Source organism: Neodiprion pinetum, chromosome 4, assembly GCF_021155775.2.
Source record: "Neodiprion pinetum isolate iyNeoPine1 chromosome 4, iyNeoPine1.2, whole genome shotgun sequence".
In the NCBI taxonomy this organism is placed as follows: Eukaryota; Metazoa; Arthropoda; class Insecta; order Hymenoptera; family Diprionidae; genus Neodiprion; species Neodiprion pinetum.
The window spans coordinates 26,884,658-26,908,344 of record NC_060235.2 but is presented as its reverse complement, the minus strand read 5'-3'; the positions used below and the strand labels follow the sequence as shown (position 1 = coordinate 26,908,344).

General features: G+C 33.3%; 1 protein-coding gene across 16 annotated transcripts in view; it reads right to left on the bottom strand.

Moving 5' to 3' along the window:
- Positions 1-3,825: 3,825 nt before the first annotated feature.
- LOC124215960 (bromodomain adjacent to zinc finger domain protein 2B) overlaps positions 3,826-23,687 on the bottom strand; it is a 116,452-nt gene continuing 96,590 nt past the window's right edge. For 6 of the 16 annotated variants that reach the window (XM_069135663.1, XM_046619933.2, XM_046619936.2 and 3 more), the window contains 15 exons: positions 23,064-23,108; positions 21,281-21,334; positions 17,573-17,771; positions 17,330-17,449; positions 16,595-17,168; positions 16,197-16,413; positions 14,519-15,281; positions 13,908-14,168; positions 12,841-13,339; positions 12,151-12,496; positions 8,007-8,128; positions 7,366-7,507; positions 6,799-6,926; positions 6,434-6,718; positions 3,826-4,841 (listed from right to left, as the gene is read on the bottom strand). In XM_069135663.1, the coding sequence (XP_068991764.1) occupies positions 4,664-4,841; positions 6,434-6,718; positions 6,799-6,926; positions 7,366-7,507; positions 8,007-8,128; positions 12,151-12,496; positions 12,841-13,339; positions 13,908-14,168; positions 14,519-15,281; positions 16,197-16,413; positions 16,595-17,168; positions 17,330-17,449; positions 17,573-17,771; positions 21,281-21,334; positions 23,064-23,108 (3,933 nt within the window). In that variant the 3' untranslated portion in view covers positions 3,826-4,663. Of the gene's footprint in view, positions 4,842-6,433; positions 6,749-6,798; positions 6,927-7,365; positions 7,508-8,006; positions 8,129-12,150; positions 12,497-12,840; positions 13,340-13,907; positions 14,169-14,518; positions 15,282-16,196; positions 16,414-16,594; positions 17,169-17,329; positions 17,450-17,572; positions 17,772-21,280; positions 21,335-23,063; positions 23,109-23,687 lie in introns of those variants that run through there. The other 10 variants (XM_046619935.2, XM_046619938.2, XM_046619941.2 and 7 more) reach the window with 5 other exon arrangements.

Sequence of the window (23,687 nt, the reverse complement as noted above, 5' to 3'; positions counted from 1 at the left end):
AATGGGCTGTGTAAACTATAAACTATAATTTCTGTCAAATAGCTGCTTTTATGTCAACAGGGCTTTGAGACTCAGTTCAGTTCGTCCTCCTCCTCGTCCACCTCCGACCACCTCCAACAATCGCCAACCACCTCGAACAACCACCGATAACCACCTCGGGTTGTACCTGGAATAGCAATAAATATTTTCAGTATCAGAACATATCAAAAATATTACGTGAGGATTAATATTTAAAAAGTGCTGGCATAAATTTTTTCTGGCACTATTCGGACGCAATTTTGCGAGACGAATCGATTTAGCGCAGTCCCGATACGCTGCGAGCAGCGGATAAAAAGTTACAGCCAAAAAACCAGAACCTCAGATTTCGACATTTTTCAGCAGGTGCATTTTCCTTCGTAACTTCTTTCCTGTTGATCCCACTCTCCTTTCGCTGCGTTTTCTGAGTTGCTGGGGGTCCAATTAGTCAGGGAACGGTCGTTTAGATCGAATCTGAGACCTAAAATTTACGGCTCTAAAAATGAAGAAAAAGTAAGGCTAACCCCTTTGCATTTTTGGCGAAAATTGTCGCGATTTGAAAAGTGCTGGAACAAATTCTGTCATGCACTATTCTGAAGTAATTTTGCATTAGTCCGGATGCGCTACGAGCAACGGATCTGAATTTCTCCGAGTCCACAACACGGTTAAATAAACACACGGCACGCGAATCTCGTAAAAAGATTTTCGCACAGCCCTAAATCATCGATATCACCGTAATAACCATTCGTTTGTTTATTACTGATTATTTATTATTTCTCAATACAATAATTAAGTCTGTTTATTCGTTTACATAGCATTGTGAGCCTAAGTCTAGGCACGCACGTATTAGCTACTTAATATTACTTCTGTTTATGCTATAGACAATCATTATTTATTATTAACTTACATTTTTTCGACTGCATTTCGTTTCATCGTAACGGATAATTTGACATTTATAACTAAAGTTCGTATAAAAAGCGTTGTTATCGTACTAATAACTGTACTATATAATTTAAATAATTAATATACCTTAAAAAATTACTTTTTTGTGATATCTATCGCGTCAACTATAATCTAATATATGTCGCTTATTGTAGGCATATTTAATATTAGATTTTTGTGCAAATACTGTACTTTTTTCCTTAACTAATGTACTGACAATAATTTACATCAATTTCTTACAAAATAAGATATTACATTTCAATTAATCATTTTCGCAATGGTCATTCTTGTGGTTATAAAAGACTATAACTTGTTCGATACATTACAACACTCATTCACACGTTACATTACAAGTATCTCAAAATCAACATCTCACACACTGCGAAGTAGCTTTTCATACTAGTTGTACGTTTAGAGAACAAAATTATGCCTGGAACATGGAACATGAACTTAAGTTTTTTTTGTCAAATGATTGAGAGCAAGGAGTAGGCACTTGTTACATCTTGATATAGATTAACAAACGTGGAAAATGCATTGCAAGATGAACCTGGAATAGAATCAGAGACATCGAATATCACAAGCACAACCATGTTCCACTTTCCACATTTGAGGGTAGACACAGAGTGTATCATATCGGAATATAGCGTGACGGAAGAGTTCTGGTTACCTTCAATGTCACACAATATTTTTCCCACTTCCTGCATAACTAAAGCTTTTACTTTAGCGTTTGTTTTTATATTAGAATATCTATCATACGACGAATGGAAAGTTCAATAATTTTTCATGAGCGTTTGGTAGGAGTACCAAAATATGTGACGTAAATCATGTCGGTACAATTAGATTATCGTACCAGAGTCTAACCAAACATGCAGAAAATCGTCATAGTTTGAACATGTACATGTAATGTAAAGCAGATTCGTCACACAAGACTGCAATCAATTAAGTTTCTAAAATTCATTTTCAGTGGTAACCAGAGCACTTTTTTCGAAATACTTCGAGTAGAATACGATTCGATACGGGATCAAATCACCGTTGTTAAGGTATGCACATTCCAAAACATTGTTCGTATCATACAAACATATTTTATTCTATATACACATATATTTTATATATATATATCGTCAAAAAAAAAAATGACGCACACATATCCTAGATGCTTATTCTATAATCTTGAATGATGTTTTACATACTGATTTTCTATACACTTACATGAAACGCTTTGTTCAAGAACACGTGAATTCATGGACTTGTTCTCAGTCGTTATGTAAATTATATTTTCTCGTACGCTAGACCGTAATGCCATTTTAAGTTTCGATAGCTTGTGATATACAGTTCGGATGTATAATCAAATCTTAACTAATTACTATGCTCGTTCAGCAATTTTAGAACTCCGCAAGATACCAAATTCGAAATATTTCTCTTTAAACGCATAGTGTGTTTTAAAATTAAGAATTACTTTATTAAGTCTCATAATGAATGCATCGTACAAATAATTTCACTTTACAACTTTAAAATACTGACAAGCAAATACGATTTAGAGGATTCTCTATGCAATAAAAAAAAAAAAAAAATTGTGAAAACAATAGTCAACAGTGGAATGGCATTTCATTCTATACCAATGTATTTGGATTATGCTACACAATTTTATAATTCTATAGTAACCTTACAATTTTATTCGCCTCCGTATTCATTACTGTGCAAAATATTTTTCTCTGTCTATAGTATTATTACGTTCATGATATTATTGGAAATTTGTTTAGGCAAGAAATTATTGCAATATAAGTACGTGAATTATTATCATTCCTTTGAAATACTTAGCCATATATTAAGTATGTTATCCAGACAAATTTAAGAAAGATGATCTGTTACCCATATTGACTGTAGCCACAAATTATTCTTATGAAACATCAGTAAGTTTGATTCCGATGAGAATACTCGACTAAATATTTTGACCTATACTGTAAGTTTACTCCACTAAGTGCAGGCCATGGTTAGAAATTCGATGATGCACGGTCTCTACTTATAATTTCGAGAATTTCCCACTTGAATAAGTCCCGTTTGTTCAATATCAGTAGAACATTTAAATGAGGTTTTTTCGTGTGAGCTCTGAAAATTGGGTGAATGATTCTAAAATAAAATAGAGCGATCACACGAAAAATTTATAGATATGTGGATAAATAATTCAGATTATTATCTGTAGGGAAAAAATGATTCATCAACGTTTTCGTTCAAACATGCAGAGAAATACTTAATGGTATTGACAAGGCTCGAACTTTAACGAAATAACACGAACTGCTGGAAGTGTATCCAAGTATTTTACATAATTGAAAAAATGTAGGACACACAATTTTTTTTCCGATCTATTTCATTTCAATTGGCACATAAGCCTTGTTGTTCCTAGTTCACAGCAACGAAAAATATACCCTTACTGAGATTGAAATATTGAATATCCTACCAGTCGATTGATCAATTTTGTAGAAAAGATATCTTGCCAAGATTTAAAAAGTGCTTTTGCGAGTAGTCACAATACTTCACTACGTTTCAAATTTTCATTCATAAATACGACATGTGATGTTAATTTTTCATTACCAAATAAACAAAAGTGATTTATTTGTCACTACGCATAACAAGCTCTCAGCTTTCCAAAATACCTGTCGTTAATGGAGCGTTGCATTTATGACAGAATAAATGAGTGATAAAGGAAATATACTAAAATATATTCCAAACTTCTTTTGTCAAGAGAGATTCGTGGAGTTCTAATTATTACTGAAATTCTAGTATTAAAAGAATGAATGACAAGCAGGATGTGAGAGTATGAACGTAGTCTATTACAGCATCAACAAATAATGAATTTCATCTACATTACAATAAATGTTATCATTTTTTATTTATCACAGATGCAACAGAATGCTCAAGATTTTAGCTGACATTTTGTGTGTGTCGGTAATAACATTACTCACTGATAAAATTATTCAAAGCAAACAAAAATAAACGTCCACGATGTGGGGACATAAATTTCATGATTTACGAGAGTAAATACTCAAATTTAATTACTTCCATAACATCATGCAATGTTGTAGAAATATTTTGACAACTTAATCGATACTACGAATGATTTCAGACACATTCCTAAAATATAAATGCAAATTTTGTGCTATCAAGGTTAACTGATCATAAAAGTCAAAATCTAAATACCCAACAGTAATAAATTACGAGAAAATAAGGTCAGAATTAGCTCGAAATAAATTTGAGTCGACAATAATGGACCACTAATTGATTTGGGATATGTTACTAAAACGCAGAGACCACACTTTACTTTTACACTGAGCCAATGGAAGCAAGTCGCAAGGACATTTGATGATTGTGTTAGATAAAAATTAAAGCTTTTCATTGGTGTGATTACAGAATCTCTTGACAATATCAAAACTTTTGTTGATGTAAATTTATCGTATTATATACCTAATACGATAGTAAGTACAATAATAAATACGGTATTTCAATATTTGCAAAACTGTCTGGTAATCGTATTTTTCGTTAACATTACAAGAATTCAACACGAGCGCACAATTTTTAACAATAACAGTACTAAACAATCATAGATATCTGGACGACAGATCTTGTAATTATACATTTGGTGAAACCTTACATTGGACTAGTAATAGAAGTGCGCAAAACTGTGACAGCTGTTGCGTGAGCGTGCTGAGCCTCAGCTATGCGTCGGCGGAGGAGGTGGTGGCACTCCTGTAATCTCTGTCCAACGCATTTCAAAAAAGCTACGCATTCCGTGACCAGCTTTGCCGACAGGACTGTCATCTTCATTGAACACCTCGCAGTTTATGAACATTTGTCGGACATCAATGCAAAATTCATCTCTTGATTTGTACCTGAAATAAATGTAAACAATCTCACTATTATTTCTTTGCAAACTAAAGATGATGTCGTTTTTTGTTCATGTTATGTACTGATCACTATTCAACTTCAGTTTGTATATTAATTTTACCACATACAAAGAATTTTTTCTTCAAAGAAAATTGTGGAATTGCTTATCAGAAATGCGGAAGTGTTCATGTGCCATATGCATCTTACATTTAATTTTAAATCCAATTCTTCAGTAAATAAACCGAGAATATTATTCAACAGGCAAATGCACGTTATTTAATGCTGTGTAAAATATAAAATCAACCTTCTATTTGAAATAAAATTCCTTGAATTTGCGTGGCGAAAAATGTAATTTTTTTTAGTCACTTTGTACGAAGTAAAAAAAATTTGAGTTACGTTGAGTAAACAAATTCAAGGGATGGATCCCATTGATTCCCATTCTCAATGGAATTACATCATACGATGTTTTTTGATACTATATATACCGTTGTTATATTTTCCTGAAAAGATATTGAATATGAAGCTTAATAATGTCTGGTTGTAAAGAATGTATTTTCTTTATGGACGAGCATAGTTCCTTATTTTTTTCAGACCAATGAAAGTCCCTGACTATTCGCCAATTTTCCGATATCAGAAATGTTGTTCAACTACTTCTGGACCTTTTTTTTCAGTTCTAGTTGAAAACGGTCAATTAATTGGTACACAAATAGTCAAATTAATTGATCTTAAGCGATTTAAAATTCATCTGAATAGGCGAATTTTAATGCTGTGTAAGAATTGTATAAATCCACTTAAACGTTTCATTGAAATACACCTGTCAACGGGTTAAACAAAAATCTGTGTCTGGATTACGAATGGTATTTACTTGATGTTCAGATTAAGGTATAAACGGAACGAGATACCTATAAGAGAACTCTATAGGTACACTGTTTAAGATATATTATTTTGTTTAAAACGTAGATATTTTACTATCCCGTGAAAGTAATTTAGTCTATAATCGTTACCCCAACAGACAAAAAAAAAAAAAAGAAATTAAACAGTACATCTTCAAATTTCTATTCGAAGTGGCTGATTTTGTGTAAATTTTGTCAAAAATTAACCTGTCTGATAGTTAATAAGTTTTGTCTCATTTTATTCAAACAATCAATTCAATTTAATTCAATAAACTTCAAAATATTGCTTTTTTGATCACAGAAACAAAATTTGAAAAGAACAATAACGATTTTATTCATTTTTACGATGAAAGGAAGGAAATCAAACTATGCATTATTCAGGCACAAGAACCATGTTGACTCATGTTATTCTCGGCATTATGTTACAATTATCTGACTTCAGATCTTTACAAACGGCTATGGTATACATGCAGCAAATTGAAGCTTCAATGAGTCACTGAAATCAGTTCTACTGGTTCACTAATGAGTGCAAATTAAAGAGTTTTACATAGAGCCTAAAATGCGGTATGCAATTGACTGTACAAATTGCTTTTTTTTTTTCTTTCTTCCGAATGAAGAAAGCCGATGTCAGCCTCATTTTGAAAGCACGAATGTTGGTATCGAAGTCCTTTATTTATGGTGTTAATGAAAAACATCTAACTTACGCACAGTCCTGTAACTTTTTCTTAATGGTACTGAGATCCATTGGAGTTTTTATAATTTTCTTATACGTTGGAAACTGTTTTGTATTAACTGGCAATAAAAAAGGCCACGCTTCATCTTGTTGCTCTAATTGTTCTAGTAAAATTTTACATGGTGCCAATTCTCGTTGTTGCTTTTTCGTCAGTGCTCTGCTATTGCCTTCTTTGCGAGGTGATGCAGTAGGGGTAGGTGGCTCTGAGGAACTAACATCTTCGACATGGGTGTTTGACGCTGTTGATGGAGTTGGACTGTAAATGGAATAAAATAGTTTTTTTTACCTATTATTCAAGTGATGTGTATACCTTAGATTTTTAATCAAATTTTATACCTAGTTGGTGGGTGGTCAGAACTTTCACTATCCCTTGTTGCTCCTTTGGTATGACTCCTTCGACTACTGTTCCGTTTCTTTGGTTGTTTGCTGTGACAATTGGAACAATACCACTTTCCACGAGGCATCTGTTTGGAGTGACATTCACTTAGAAAAATTCGGTGAAGCATTTTCAACTACCTGATCTATTCGTATATTAGTTAGCCATCAACGAATGGGGATCCTCATGCCAAACTTGGCTATTAGAGATACTATTGAAAAATATGGTTCAAACGTTGGGTTCGATTTTTATATTGATAATGAAATCCTATAACAAAGAAATTCAGAGCTATTTTTGATTCTCTCGAGTAATAAGATTTGCAGAGAAGTTATAAAAGACATAAATATCAAGCACGAAGAATTTGATTGAATGAAAGCATCCATGTCGCTTTGAAACAACTTAAATTATCAAGCAAACACCAGTTTCATGACTGCTATCTCTGGCTCTTCACTACGCTCAGTTTGTCATGCCCGGATCCCCATTGGAAAAATAAACAGTAAAACATAATATTGGTCCAAACACCTTACCTTAGGCATTACAGGATTGTGGCAGTCGGTATGATAAGCCCTTGGGCATAATTCGCATAGAACTAAATTTTTTCCCATTCGTTTACCGCATACCAAGCAATTTCTTTCACCTGTTGCTTTATTCATACACTCGTGGCAGTACCTGAAATAAAAAATTAATTTATAATATACGCTACGTTAGCCTTTTAAAAACGAGATTTAAATTTCTGTTTAAGCATTGTAAGTATAAATTTCGAGAGTTTACTGAAATCGGCGTACAAAGTGAGGTCGAATAAAATCTTTGAAAATGTCTTTACGCTATGTGACAAACTCTCGTCTCTCAAAGAAACATATTCACTATTCATTCAAAAAATCAGTAATGTACTAAAAAATGTGAATGATTCCAAAAAATGCATTTCGCTTTATTACTCTATACTTCGATATTGAAGTAAATATTTGAATTACATTTTAAGGCATTTTTTACGTAATCTTTATTTTGCAGTAGTGATTTTAGTGGAGAGATGGGCATTATATCAGTAAAAGCAAATTAGATTTTGTCAGTATTCTGATTTGTGAGAAATAATCCAGATTAAAATTCTGTATCATAGTTGAAATGCGACATTAGAGTTAGATTTTAGCTGTTCTTAAAAAGCAGCACTTACCAGTCACCATCGGGAATGTTTTCCATTTTTGGACGGAAGCAATAAGTATGATATCCACGGTCACAACCATCACACAACAGTAGTTTGTCTTCGTTGTCGCCGCTATGACAGAACTGGCAATTCTGGAAACAGAAAAAAAAAAGAGACTCGTTGATTAGCAAAGTGATGAGCAACAGTTTTTGTCCTATTCAAGATTGTGCTGTTTAATTGCATCGTAAGGATTACAAATTTTGTGGCTATTTTGACAGGTTTGATTTTGTATAAGAATAGTAAACAGCTTTGAAAATATAGTTCGGGAATTGAATTATTATACATTCAATAAATCATTCGTGTACAGTGTCATTTTCTTGAAACTACATACAGGGAGTACATGCTTGATGTTCCGTTTCCCTTATGCTATTTATGTATAAAGGTAGGTATCTTGAGTCTCACTCGCAAACTCCTCGCATGTAGATACAGGTAAACAACCTTGTATAAATAAATCTCGGGACCTATCGGCTCCCAAGGCTGAATTTTTGGAAATAATGATGAAATAAAATCATGATAATTGAATGTAGATTAGGTATTCAATTAGTCGTACACGAAGAATACTTTTAATTGTATTAGTTCAAAAGATGATCACATGAACTTTAAATCAAATAAATAATAAAAAAAAGAACAAAAGATCCCAAATAAGAGTAAGTCTAGATGTTCCATATGTATCAAAAAAATTAAAGAATAATCAGCACAATCTGAAACGATTTAAACGCACCTCAATACTGTACATGTATTTTAATAGCAAGCAAACATGCTAGATATTAATAAAACAATCGTTAAAAACTAGTTTGAATGAAACAATATAATATCCAAGTAGCTTTAAATCAGCACTGGCAATAAATTATATCTGTTGGTATGTATTGAAAAATCATGACTGCACTACACAAAAAATTTCAATCATAAAAAAACGAATACGTGCCTACGTAATGCAACACCAAAAGTGATACCTCTTTTGCAAAGAGAGTAATGTATTATTTGTACAAAGTTTGGACCAATTTTTTTAGAAGTTAAGATTCGAGCACACATGAGAGCTATAATTCCAGGCGGACACAGTTTGAAAACTAATACACTGCGAGTGAATATTTAATGCAGCTGAATTGAGTTAGTCAAAGTATTCAAGTCAGTCAAGTGCAGGCAACAAAAAAATTATGTGAATATCAATTTCGCCAAATTTTAATTGATGTTCACCTTAGAATTCTTATACAAATTTGACTCAACTTGATCGAAGTAAATCAATATTTGAACCAATCATGGCGGCAGAAGTGTTGTGTTGACTTGATACAAAATTAAATATTACGTAAAATTATGCACACAATGTTATTGCTAGTTACACTGCAAGCATTAGTTTAGTATAAGAAAGCAAATTTGATAACACCATAAAATAGATGATTGTAAAAGCGCGTTGAATGTGTGTTTACTTAATACAGCGGATAGTGTACTTTATAGTTTACAATATGGTTCCTGAAATATCTGACAAGCACAATTTAATCAATGGAAATTATATGCGGCACATTTTTCAACTATCTACCGGCAAATTTAGCTTTGACAAAAAATAGAACTGAAACTACTTCTTCCACTTTCCGCCACACTGTGCATCTCGCACAACTACTCACTATCGAAAACATTCGTGTTAATGCTCGGAGAGCGACTTGCTGCATATATATAATGAGTTTTGCGACGTAGGGTTAGTTGTAAAATTTTTTCTTGAATATTGCAAAACTTGAAATTTACGGGAGTTACGATTAGTTTTAGAAACATCTCTTTTGTTACTATAAAATGAAAATCTGTACTGTATTCTTTTTGTAACTATGGCGATGATTTGGTCTTAGGATAACAATAAATTTTTGTTACAGACTTATTTAACTGAAAAAATATAGTAAACCCAACGAACAGATTCAATGTTGCAATAACCAAAAAATATAGTATTATATATATAATAAGTCGTAAACAAAGAGTTCGAGATGACACGTAATTGTTGCATAGAAACGTTGACCATTCCTTTTTTTTCTCGCTAAGCAGAAAAGTAATGTGGCTAAAGTCGAAGCCGTAAGCAAATTTATCGATTGTGACAAACATAGTATCAACTACTCCTGCATAGATTTGTGTATGAAGATCCTTAAGCATATAATGCGCTAATTTTTCATCAAATATTTCATACATACAACAGCAAAAAAATATGTAAATTAATCAACATCGAATGCAAAAATATAGCAACCAAATTACATGTTTATGCCAAAGTAACGCGAAAAGTGAAAGAAAAACAGAAAAACGCTAAACACCATCGGTATATTACTATATGAAAATTCATGCTGATGTAATTCAAGATTCCTGTGCATCTGTAGTTTGACCAGTAGAAACTCTAAGCCTCCATCTATCATTTTCTTCGTAGGTTTCAAAAGAGAATGTTGTGATAATTTAAAGAACAAATTCAATTTCTGTACTATACAGTATACACATTCGAATACATCAAATAAAAAAATTATTATTGACAATTGTAATGTATTTCATACAAGTTTGGAACGTGAATTGGAACGTTTCTAGCTGTTTCTAGCTGTTTCAATATATCATATTTCATATGAAAGAATGAATTTGTAGATGCAAAAACGAATTACAATGCGATTTTTGCAGTAAACATGCTTCTCATATCCATTTGTAAAACTGATTGTGCAATAACATGAATGCTGAAACAACCTTTTTAAATATGAAAATATAATATTGATTTTTAGTTTTTGAATACTGTGAAAAATGCTTTATCTTCATTCTATCAAAAGTTTGCTGTAATTTGCTTACCACTTGCTTCAACTTCGTAAATTAGAAGAAAAGAATACAAGATTTCACCGTTTTTAAACAGAAAAATTGATTAAGAATAAAAAAAGAAAATAAAAAAAAAAGGAACTTTTAGATCAAACGAGAAAATTGGAAATGCATTGTGGAAAGTTGTAAAAAAAATCTGAAATTTTATTAGAAAATAATATAACACATGATTCGGAATAAAATGCTCATATTCTTTTTCAATATAAAATTCAAGCCTTTGCATGGACAAAAAAGATAGCTCAACGTCTATACTATTGTAATCTATTGTTTCATAAACAACATTTTAGGAACCTTACAATTTGTCACGAGAAATTTCTATTACGTGAAAACTGCAATACAACCATTTATTGCATCTGTAGGTTGAATATTGTTATCTGGATCGTGTTTGTCCGTTTATTTATGGTGTGCGCACAAATACTGTAGTGTAGTAGCAAAAATAATTTATAAAAACGTGTCAAGTCTACAGGCCAATTTGTTAATGATATTTGATGAAAAGCTTTACTCATCATTTGAAAATGTTTAAAGACGTTTGCAATATTGAATACAAGCATAGAAATATTGCCAGTTTAGCCTGGTATCAAAAAGTAAAAGTGTTGATGATGGTAGATGAAGAAATTTTGATATTTACTATAAATATTGAAATTCCTATGAGTAAAACCTTGCATGAGCATTTTTTAGGGTTTCATGTAATTACAGATTAAAGAGAAATTTATTAGACAATATAATAAGGTAATGTGATACCATTGCTTTGAACTCACTGTGTGAATGTTGATGTTCTTATAATTAAATGATTGAATTTCAAATATTCCTAACATGTATACTGTAATTTCAACATTTCTTTCCCAGAGAATGTCTACGTTAAAATATTTCAGGTATCCGAATAACTCTTGAATACATGAAGACTTTTAGGAATTAGAATATTTCGGATACCCAATACAACGTGGAAAATATTGGCAAAAACCAGACGAAGCAAAATAAAAATTCTATTACCTCGGTGCTCCTGAGGTAAAAAACATGAATATATCATGCCAAAGAACCGCTTGTGTAAAGGTTATTTTTTCATAGCACACCGGATGAGCCGAAAGGAACATTAAGCCTTAGTGGGTATGCGAATACTCTTCCTACTCAAAGTCTCCATATTTAATGAGGTTTAGCATTTAAATGTTCCATAGTCAATGCGCAACAATGTATTGCAAGTTAAACTTTGATAACATTCTCTTCGGATGCCCTTCAAGGTAGGAAGAAAGAAAGAATGAAAAGAGAATTCGGTTAGTAAGTTAGTGCGAATACCCACAGAGGCCTGAGTAGTAGTCAATAGCTGATTGTATTGAGTGGTAGCTTTGAGTGAGACGCAGCGGTTTCGCAGCATGATGCAGACCGAGTTTCTAGCTGGTGTTAGACTCACTGCCTTCATGATGCTCTTGTCCCAGGCGATGCTGGCCTCCAGCATGTAAAGCGCCATTGCCAGCTGTGCTGATGTATGCGCCCTAGCAGTTGCCTCTCGCCAGTTATTGAGGCCCCGTGGCGTTGTTTCTTCAATAGGTGGTGGCCCAAGAGCATTCGAATCTGAGTTGTTCACAATGGAATTTGTTGCAGCTGCTTGCTCTGCCTTAAGAGCCGTAAGATTTGGATCTCCGGTACTGTAATGTAAAACATATTGTCACATGAAAAACTATTTTCGTGTAACAATCCTTAACCTAGTTCACTAATAAACTGACTTTCACAAGTCCTCTCTTAGCCACTAAAGGGGAAGATAATGAAAAGAATTTCATCTGTGATATACAATTTCGATTTTAACCATTTCTATTCGATTCTTTTGTATAAATTTTAATACGCCTCAAACAATTCAATTTCTTTCCAATCGTTTCCGTTTGATTACTGCAACGATTCGAATTCATATGAATACGTGAATGATTTAACCGCAGCTCTACTCAGTACTGTTTTTGGATGAACCAACTTAAGTTGCTTGTGTTATATAACTTACCAGATACCGAGAGGTGGTTTAAGATACCTTCTCTCGATTGCTGCCTCTAATGATAATAGCCTTTGTCTTGCTTGTTCAACAGCACTAACTTGTTCAACTTCATTAATTTTTTCTAATTCCTCGGCTTCGTCTGTACCAGATCTGGGTGGTAACTTCCAGCCTTTAACTTGCATACTGGCATTGGCAACCTTGTCTTCGAGTGCTTCAACCTGCTCCAGTAGCTGAGCATCGACTCGCAAAGCCACTTGTTCACTCCAGTCATCAGGCTTATCAGGTCTTGGCGTAGGAATGTCTTTCTCATCATCATCCCCTTGTAAATCTGTAGCTGCAGTATTACCAGGGTCAACGTGAATTTTCCCTGTTATAGCTAAGAAAGATTCCATCGTTGCCCAAGTTGTCCGTTTCAGTTCTTTTTCTCGCACACCACGGGAGTGAAGTTTCTCCAACAACGCTTGAAAAGTATCAATGTCTGATACTCTCCACCAACCATACCGAAGTTCTGCATTATACAAAATTCATATGATTACTTTGCTATGCTTTCAAATATTCATTTCAAAATTTCATCATTCACATGACATGTGAGACAAATAAGTAGGTTTTCCCATTGAAACAACAGTCACAATTTCCAAAAAGACAGTATAACTAGTCGTTATACTATACAATGAATATTGAACCCTAAAAGTGCACAATATGTTTTTCACGACATAAACTGTACACTAGATCAATTGAAACCTGAGTGTATTTTTTTAATTTCTCTACTTCTAATAACGATGCGAATCGAAGCTGTTGAGGTAAAAAAAAAAAAAAAAATATGTATCCAAATACTTTGTTTTCCGCCATTTTTAGAGAAAAATGCAAAAAATATGTTGCACCACTTATACAAAAATGACCCACAGGAAACTCCAGTTTGGTGTTCCACTCAGATTTCGTTGCAACTCATGTATGTATGTACAAGTAACGAACCAAACTGTTGTTCTTCATCGGTGATTTTGGTGAGACTTTTCTCAGAAAGAAAGATCACTGGGTGGCCTACATATGTATAGTTGTCAATATATGGAATAGCTCACCTTCTGGCACTGGTTTCGGATCGCCAGCTGGAGGCAAACCGTGGACTTTCAAGTGTTCTAACTGAGTAGCTTCATCCTGAGTTAAAACCAAGGGTGCTGGACTATCGCACCTGTCATAGGATGGACTAGAAGGCGGAGGAAATACAGGTATCCTGAGTTCTGTTGTCTCTGCTATTCCAAAAATAGCCTTGGTACACGAGCCTGGTGTATCACAGGTTTCCCGAGGGAAAATAGAAAACCAAACAGGCTCAGTATTTCCACCTGCATAAGAAAAATATCACGAGATTTGAGATTTAGTCTTGAATCATGTAGTAACGATTTATAGGGCAATAGCGTGTTAGATACTAAGAAACGATAAAGCTCAACATCCAAGATTTGAGAGTATGTTCTCATAATCAGCTACCTAAGGTGTCAAGGATATTTCCTGTGTTTTTTACATTCATGTATTTCCTCAAATTTAGAAAAAAAGAAAAAAGAAAGAAAAAAAACCTGGAAATATTGAATACAGCAACAGTATTTTAAATCGCCACCATGGGCGATTACGCTGCAACTCTAAGTTTGGCATAAAGCTAATGCAAGTTTCATTAGTGCCAAATATGTTTCAAACTTACCGCAAATAAATGTTCCATTCAATTCTTTGCCATTTGGGTAGTGAGAATTATTTACATGGTTACATTTTTCTCCATTCGGTATAGTCTCTACAATCTTATCTTCCATAGTTTTCGTGACCGAACCGGTTATTTCTTCATCTGTATTATTTTCTTCATTCTTTATTTGCTCAGTTGCGGTTTCAATATTTTGGACTTCAGTCTCTTGTTTAATCTCTTCGGATGTGACATTTGTTTTCGCATCAGATTTAATACTGTCAATATTCACTTTAACTTCATTTTTCACACTCGTTAAATCCTCTTTTATGGAATTTTCAAGTTTTTCCTTGCAGCTAACTTCATCAACTTCCATTTTAACATCATCAAGTTCAGACTTAACTTCAACATTCTCAACTTCCTCGGGACATGGTTTGTCATCTGTCGGCGACTGTTTCGACACTTCATCATTAAGGTCTTTCTTTTCTGTCGTTTCTTCTACCATATCCTGCTCTTGTATCTCTTCATCTTCGGGTGTAGGTTTATAATTTACGTCTAGTACAGCTTGAACATCAAGAATTTCGGGCTCTGCACTTTCCATTGCTTCAACATATATACCGCCTGCACACGGCAGCTCCCAGTACCTTCGCCAATACCTATCCTGCCCCAACACATGAGCGCGAAGTTGTTTCGACGAACTGTTCAATTTTTGTAGTTGTTCTTCGGAATTTTTCAAAAGACGATCTAGTTTCTTTCCCAATTCTTCTCCAGATAGATTCTTATCTTCCTCCTGTTCGATCATCAAATATTTTTCACTTATGTGTCATCCATACCTCTATCTAACTCTAATTACAGAGTTGTCACTCATTTTGGATTGTACGATTCTCCGAATTTGCCAGGTTTTTCAGATACAATATTTTAATTTTCAGATATTTTCTGTCATTTGAAATTAAAATTATGAACGAAAAAATTTAAACAATCGTGAAAAATCATACATTATTTATTTCAAAGAGTTTGTACTTCACTCATACGTTTAAATTTTTTGTTCTAATTAAAATCACGCTAAGTATATATTGAAGACTGTAACATTGTGTAATTTTTCCAATACAGACAAAAACCTCCGATTATTTCCGGTTATTTCCAAGTAGAGTGACAACCCTGGATGAAACATTTGTCTGATAATTGCTAATACGATAGAAGGCTGATATAATGGATGGATTCGCTACAAAGTGGCAATAGTTCAATACAACTAGGTGTTGGAATATACAAGATCAACCATTTTTCCAAGTGATTGTTAGCATAGCAATTCCAATAAGTCAAACGTCTCGGCGTGCATATGCCATGATTTTTGAAGACATGTTTTACGGATGTGTAAACGCATATCAGTGGCCATAATAATCAAACCGAGTGTGGTAGCCAAGCATACCGTATCAACTTTTTCTGTAGATCTCTGCCCGTATTGGCAATAAATGCTCGGTCAGAAAACTAAATACTGATCTAATGCTACATGTCAGATTCAAATGATAACTACTGCAGCTTCAGGTACAACGAACCCCGAAAACGGCATATTGCTCGTCTAAGGCAAATTATCGACTCTGTAGATTGCGGAGTGTTCGTTTCAAGTTACTGAATGAGATGATCAAACTAGCTGTAAGTGGAGAAGTGATGTTGATTTTTGAAGTCAGATATAAGAATGAAAAATTACCTCTTCAGGTTGAGTGCCTTCACTTTCATTTTCTGACATGTCTTCGACCTCGTCCTCTTGGTGTATTTCATCCAAAGTAGGTGTGGCTCCGGCAGCCGTTGATGGGTTACATTCCTCGTCTCCTTCTTTTTTCTCTATTGTTATTGTATCGCCAGACTTGTTCACTATAACACCCACTGCTTCCATGCGTACTTTTCTGTTGTGTAGTTGTCTGAGTCTGGAAAGAAAGTGTAATTTCAATGTTATAATCAGAAAATATCACACGTTCAAGAACTTCAACACGGTTGTTTTTTTTTTTAATGCAATGAGTAGACATAACTTGAAAAATTGAAGTACATGAATTTAGTGGTTTGTTGAGTAGGAATAAGTTGCAAAACGAAGAAATGAAAAGTACTTACTTTCTGATCTTAGTATCCAGAACGAATCTCTCTTTTTTCATCTGCGCTAAAGTTTCTAAGCTCCCTTCAATTTGTTTTATCACAGCCTTATTTTGAAGTAACTCATTGCACAGAAATGCAAGCATTTGTGCTTTTTCAGTTGGATTTAAAGCTAAAAATGGTTTATCTCTCAGTTTTTCGGACATTTTCCATGTCTCGTTACTGTGCAAATGTTCATAGAACTGAGCATTTTTTCCGGAGCAGCTCGAATTGTTGTCACCACCATTCTGATGGTGATCAGCAAATTTCTTATCCCTTTCACGCTCTAGGCAAACGCCAGTCAAAGCCTTGACTTCACCAGTAGCGTTTGCGTATAAATAAATTCTCAGAACTTCACTGATATTGGCATGAGTTATATCTGCTTGACGTAGACTTTGTCCTAAGCCAGTAGTATGACGTGCTGGTTGTGGAATTCCGGGATCTTCTATTGCACAAACTAAAAGATGTGTCATCACAGACAATAATTCCTCTTCAGCTTCCTCATCGTTCAAAAGAGCTAGTTGAAGACTTTTCAAACTAGGCAGTGACTCCATATCTATTGAAAATAAGTGAAAAATAAAATTCCCTTGTACAATACAGCATAAATTTGTATAGTAGGCATTTTTAGGGGATATAAAAGAGAAAAAAAATCAATTTACAGATTCATTGGAAAAGATATAAAATAATTCTATTTCACCAATCAAACTGAGGACTTACCAAAACCAAGTGTTTCGCCAAAATTGTGCAGGAATTCAAACACCATGACGATGTCGGCGAATGCTTGACCAGATAATTTCAAACCTGGTATCCTATTCAACTTTGGCAGAGGTTTTTGATCTGCAATAGAACATTAAAATGCATTTCATTTAACATCTAAACAGTTAGTTGTTCGAATAAATAATTGGTAACCTTGCCAAAAAAAGATTGTCAGTATCTGGATAGAAAATCGAAAATACTAACCCGTCAATTCCGTATCTTCAACGGGTTTCCTGATCTGTTCAATCAATTCCATTTCAAGTTTCCTCTGCTCGATACGCTTTTCTTTATTTGCAATTCGTTCAGCTCTAGCTTCTAGTCGTTTCTTTTCTCGTTCTTCCATTCTTCTACGATTCTCCAATGCCCTCACTAATGCCATGTGTTGTCGTCTCCTCTCTCTTTCCTGGGACATTTAGAATTTCAGTTAGTTTTTAGGACTTTTATGAGTTCGTGTGCTACTGAACAACTAACTATGTAAGGAGAAATTGTATTCAACTGTGAGCCGGGTTTCAAAAATTATTGATTCTACATGCATCAAAAAATATTTGGCAAGAACCACGAACAGTAAAGTTTTGAAATATAGTGCACAACCTATGAAAAATTCTATGTTGTATTTAGATTGAACCTAACAATAACCATAATAGTCTTGAGAAGCTTTTTACTTGATAGCTGTAATGGTTGAATAAGCAGAATGAAATCTCAGACTTGTCGCGTGGTGAGAAATAAGTGTAACAAGGGTTTCAACAAAAGTTACGCAAACTGATATAATCGGTCTTTACAATGATCAGCACCAACACCCTATCATTTTCCATTATATTGTATATAATAGCGTTGTGTAATGATTTAGATATTTGTATGTATCTTCCAAAATTCAACAGATAAACTTGAATGACATTGATCGATATCATTACAAAACATTATTCTTCAAAGTAAACACAATTCTACGGTAACATGGAATACGAGACTAATTATTTGTTTTTTTAATGGAATTGACTCAAAGGTATACGTAGATGTAGACTGCAAAAAATTAGCGTTATGCTTTCGTTTTCAAACTAATTATGTAATCGGATATGAACAGGTACAAATAACAATCTTCCTTTTTTCATGCTTTCGCAATGTTAACATATAGGTAATACCAATTGCCATGACAAATAATGGTAGTTACAATACGGTATCGATGATCCTGAAGGTATTGAAAGTATCACATAAATTTTCTGGTTCAACTTTTTCAAAAGACGTGCAAGAAGTAAAATGGCTTCCAACAAGTTAAAAGTTTTATCACGTAAACCCAAACTTGTTCTACATCCGTCACATACTCGAATACAGGTTGACCAGAACTTAGTCTGAGAATAATCAAATATTTTCTATCACGAAATAATGGCAATCACCTAACTGTCTTTCATTGCTATAACGTGTATGCTGCTGCAACATAATTATTTACATTGTGAACTGAAGTCAGTGTAATAAATTATTTTTTTCGTTATCAATCAATTAGTCAAGTATTCCCCACGAATAGAATGATTTTAAATAATGTGTATATTATACAGGCAAAACCACTTTTACTTCACAGTGAAATTAATTTATACCTTCAAATCATGACTAAACAGATTTTTGTAATAAAATCGTGTAGCTTCTTGTATATCATCTACTAGGAATTAATAGTGTGTACTTTTGTACTACCGAACTGCGATTCTTCATACTACTTAAGATGGGCGGTTTATTACTGGCTGCCGTTAGTAATGATGCATAAAAAGTAATTAAAAAAAAAGGAGGATTGGGCTGAAAATAAGCGTCCATTTATTTTCAAAAATTATGATATTCAATGATTAAAGGATGAAACAACTAACGTTGAATTTATTAGTCGGTAGACATACGTTAGTTGCAGGTTAATCAACGTGAGAAGTACGCATTTAAAAAACTTTATGAAAAAAATCATTATCAACTATGATATAATTCAGATTTAGTATAGTGATTTTGATGGAGAATAAATCGACTTTGACATAGTTTCCCGATATCCAAAGTATTAGGGCTGGTAAAAAAAAATCCGATAAAAAAATAAATAATAATAATAATAATAATAATAATTAAAACATCGTCAACGTAACAAGTGTTTTTAGTTACTAAATTAACGATGAAAAATGGTTTTTAACGCCAGCATCAACTATAAGAGAATACAAGTTTATGGTAAATTTGGTAAATTTATCTACAACAGGATATCTATTGATTTATTTATCAAAACTGTATCATGTCCACGGCTATTAACTTTGAAGAAGCAAAACACGTAACACCAAGCAACACAGAAGTGCAACTAAACAAATTTCATAATGTGGAAGATAATTTATTTTTGGTATCTTGTTCGAGTGAAAGATAAAAGGAATGAATAAAGCAAGGAAAAAAAAACCCACAAAATGTACGATTTGTGATATGATTGATATGAATGAAACGATAATAAGCAAACTTGACTTTCTTTTTATGTTACACGTAACATGTATTCTACAGTTAAATAAAAACATATTTCAAGAGATTTATCAAATATCGCATTCGGGTAGTAGATTTTTTTGGCGTTATGCATATCACAATGTGAAAGATGATGTTAATAGTTCTACTTGACCGGAATTTTTTAGTCATCTACATTGTATTCACGCGTGAAATTTATCGTTATTTTGTTCTCTACAGATGTTACACAATCAATAATAGTTACCTATCATATACCGTGAATGCTTTGTTGAACGCATTCTGATTCACGAAATTTATAACATGAGATATGTCATGGATGAAAATATTACTTCTTACAATATATACCAAACACCTTTGATCAAGACAGGTTTTGATAGCCTTGACAAATATTTCCTGAATAATTTCAGGAATATCCCAATTTCATGCATTTGATGTATAAACCATAACTACACACGGATTCGAATAAGGAATAAAAATGAACATGTTCATTTGAAGAAAATCGCAAAAAATCCGATACTATCTTTATTGAGGTTCATTATAAGTATTTCCTTCATTCAAAATTCATACCAAATCACCAGTAAGTTGTTTAAAAAAAAAAAAAAAAGAAGAAAAATCGATGATAGCTAAAAAATATTCCCACTACCAACTAATGCAAATCATTCTTAGAGCCTTGTGTAGAGGGTAAGATGAATGGTGTCCATTATTAATTATCTGATCTTCCAATACATACAACATGCATAATACATAATAATGATCATTGTAACATTTGTAATCATATAAGTCTGTTGTTAGATACCCGAGAAATAAAAAATTATTATTTTTGATATGTGACCACCAAAAAACTGAACGTGTATGTTGAAAAATTATCAGTTAAACTGGGACATTCAGCTTAATTGGAAATTCGTAAGAAGAAAAGAATACGTTTAACATCTACTATAAGTTTCACCTAATAGAACGTGTAATTAAAGAGATAATCGAACAAGTAGTGAAATTTAAATTGACCTAAAAATACATAAATAAATAAATAAACAAAAAAAAAGCATTCGCCCAATGATTATAACGAAGAGGTAATGATAGCGATTAATAATGTGTAATACACTGACTCAGTGTATGTAAATTGAACATAGTAGAAGTATTAATTTAGTTATAAAAAGTATCATCATTTGATGTTATTTTTTATTTTTAATTTGTGAATTAGAGTAAGGTGCGTGAAGGAAAAAAAGAAAACAAATTCCCAAAATGAATATATAATAATTTTTTTTACGCCCCGTCACAGTGATGTGATGAAAAGTCACTAGCAAAGCAATGCGGTTAATGGGGAAAATAACGTATCGGCAGTATACATAATATGTGTGAACATATTCTTCAGCAAACCTTCATTGAAATCGCAGTATATAATACTAAGTGAGTGGGATGGTATTTGTTTCAAAAGCTACGGTTAGGTATGAGACATACCAGCTCGACGGTGTAGAGCATCTCGCGCTGCTTGCTCAGCTCCTGCATGTACATCTGCGGCACAAAACACACATCCAGTCCACCAGTGCTCAATCCACCGCTAACATTCGAACTAATATTTGTCTAAATGATTGTTTCTGTACTAATTTGTACTAGTAATTGGAACATTCAAAGAAACAATGGAAAAAAAAAATAAATAAATAAATAAATAAAAAGCGAGGGGGGGGGGGGGGGGGGAGGAGGAGAGAAAATAAAATAAAATAAAATGTGGAATAAGATGGAAGTGCCAATACAATACTGTCCTTAGAACCATGGTAGAATGTAAAATTATTTGAAAATCTATGATTTTCCAGTGAAACGTAAGAGAAGATATAAGTTTCGTCCTGATACTGCAAAATTTCAACAATGATACGCAGTCTACATATTTAATGAAACACATGCAGATGCAATGATTGTTGTTGAATTATGTGACAAGTGGCCAGTTGGAATTTATTCTCTATTCGTTCGTTTCCGTATGACTTACATCAATAGCAGTAACATCGCATACTATTCTTGACATCGTTAAAGCGTTTCTTAGAAGTAAAACAAGACTCACATGACCCAATAGCGAAACATATTACGTCAGGTTTGATAAGTTTTTTTTTTTTTGTAATAGAAAAGTAGCAATAGTCACTAAGTTCCAGTCCACCTAATGAATTTTAGTACTTCAAACCTGGGTGAACATTGTGGAATATAATGCTACTCGAAATCTCCTCTTGCCAATAAATAGATATGTCTGATTTGCCAAACATTGTTAATTCATAAATTCCACATTTTTTACCGATCTGGTTACTGACCGTTACATCAAAAAATTTAACCCAACATCTTAGACACTTCTTTCTCTGTGTCCTTCATTTAACCATGTATCACAGGAGAATAATGTACCGTTTGGCAATTTATTTTATAATAATTAGCTCTGAGCTATTCATCACTTGGTAGCAGTGATGGCGAAACTGTAGATATATTGGATGGATCTTTTCAAACGATTTGTACAAGGTGATTTTATAATTGATTTCAATGGTACCTGGCCCCACTATACTGCTGTGTCAATATTACGTCTTATACTTCACGTCATAATAAAAGCAATTGTTTGAAAAATGACTAATTGGAAAAACTAACACACATAAAAACTGAAGAAAACATTTAGATGTCCATTTATCCATCATAATGACGGTAATTTAACAATGTCTGATTGTGAGGTATTTTTAAATTACAAAATACATTCTTTCTTTGTTTTTCATTATTCATGATCCCCCAGCCATGTTGACATGATGCAAAGCACAACAGAGCAAGGAAACATGTACCTAAAATAGACATTTGGCATGGTAGTAATATCACATGTATTAAATGAAAAAGTAACAGGCAGCATTTAAAGCAATTGAAATGATCGCGATGTATGAGATTTAGTAGGAAAAGCACGTAAGAAAACCTCGCCATCACTGCTATATGGCTAAAAAAACCACGGGCAATAATTATACTCAGCATGGTAAAATGATATTCTGTAATGGAACAACTAGATCGTAATAGAAACAAACAGAAGCAATTTTTAAGTAAAATTTTTTAAATAGTATTTTATAAAAAGAGATGTCCTACGTTCAAACTCAATTCAAAACATTAACATTTCTCTCCGGTATACAATAATAAAAGCAGTGGGAAACATAACATTGACTATGTCTACAGCACACACTCTAATCTACTCCATAATAGGTATTGATAATTTCTAAAGCATCCTCGTCGTGCTCACCTGTTCCTTAAGCATCACAGCTTGCTGTCTTTTTAGTTCTCTTTCCTGCAAAGAAAATAAAATAATTCTTTATATGTCGCCATTGACATCGTTAAAAATCTATATTCAAACACGACTCTTTCTACTTTCTCTGTAGTACAAGTTCATTTTAGATTGAAATAATATAAGGAAGTCTTGTTTTCAAGCACATCCATCATCTTTTTCAGTTGGAATTCAAACAACGCATCTCTAAGTATTTCACAGTCAAGTACAACTCAGACCTTAGAGTGAGATCAAACCAGAAGAACGAGTTCTGTACATCACTAAGATTATGTGAAGATATGAATTTCTCCAGCATACTTTTTTTTTTACTTTTGATTTAATACTATAGACTTCAATAATTCAAGTTTACCAATAGATCAGCCCGGGGCACTTAGTTCAATCACTAATTGAGATTGTTACTACGGTTCGTAGCTGATAATAGCATTGAGTATTTTGAGAAATCTAAACTGGAATACTAGAAACAATTCGTTCTCATGACTGTATTCTTATAAATCTGCAGTAAGTAGATTCATTGAAAGAGAAATAACATAAAAATAACTTACAATGTGTTGCGTACAAAAAATGTTACCGGGCTATGAATAC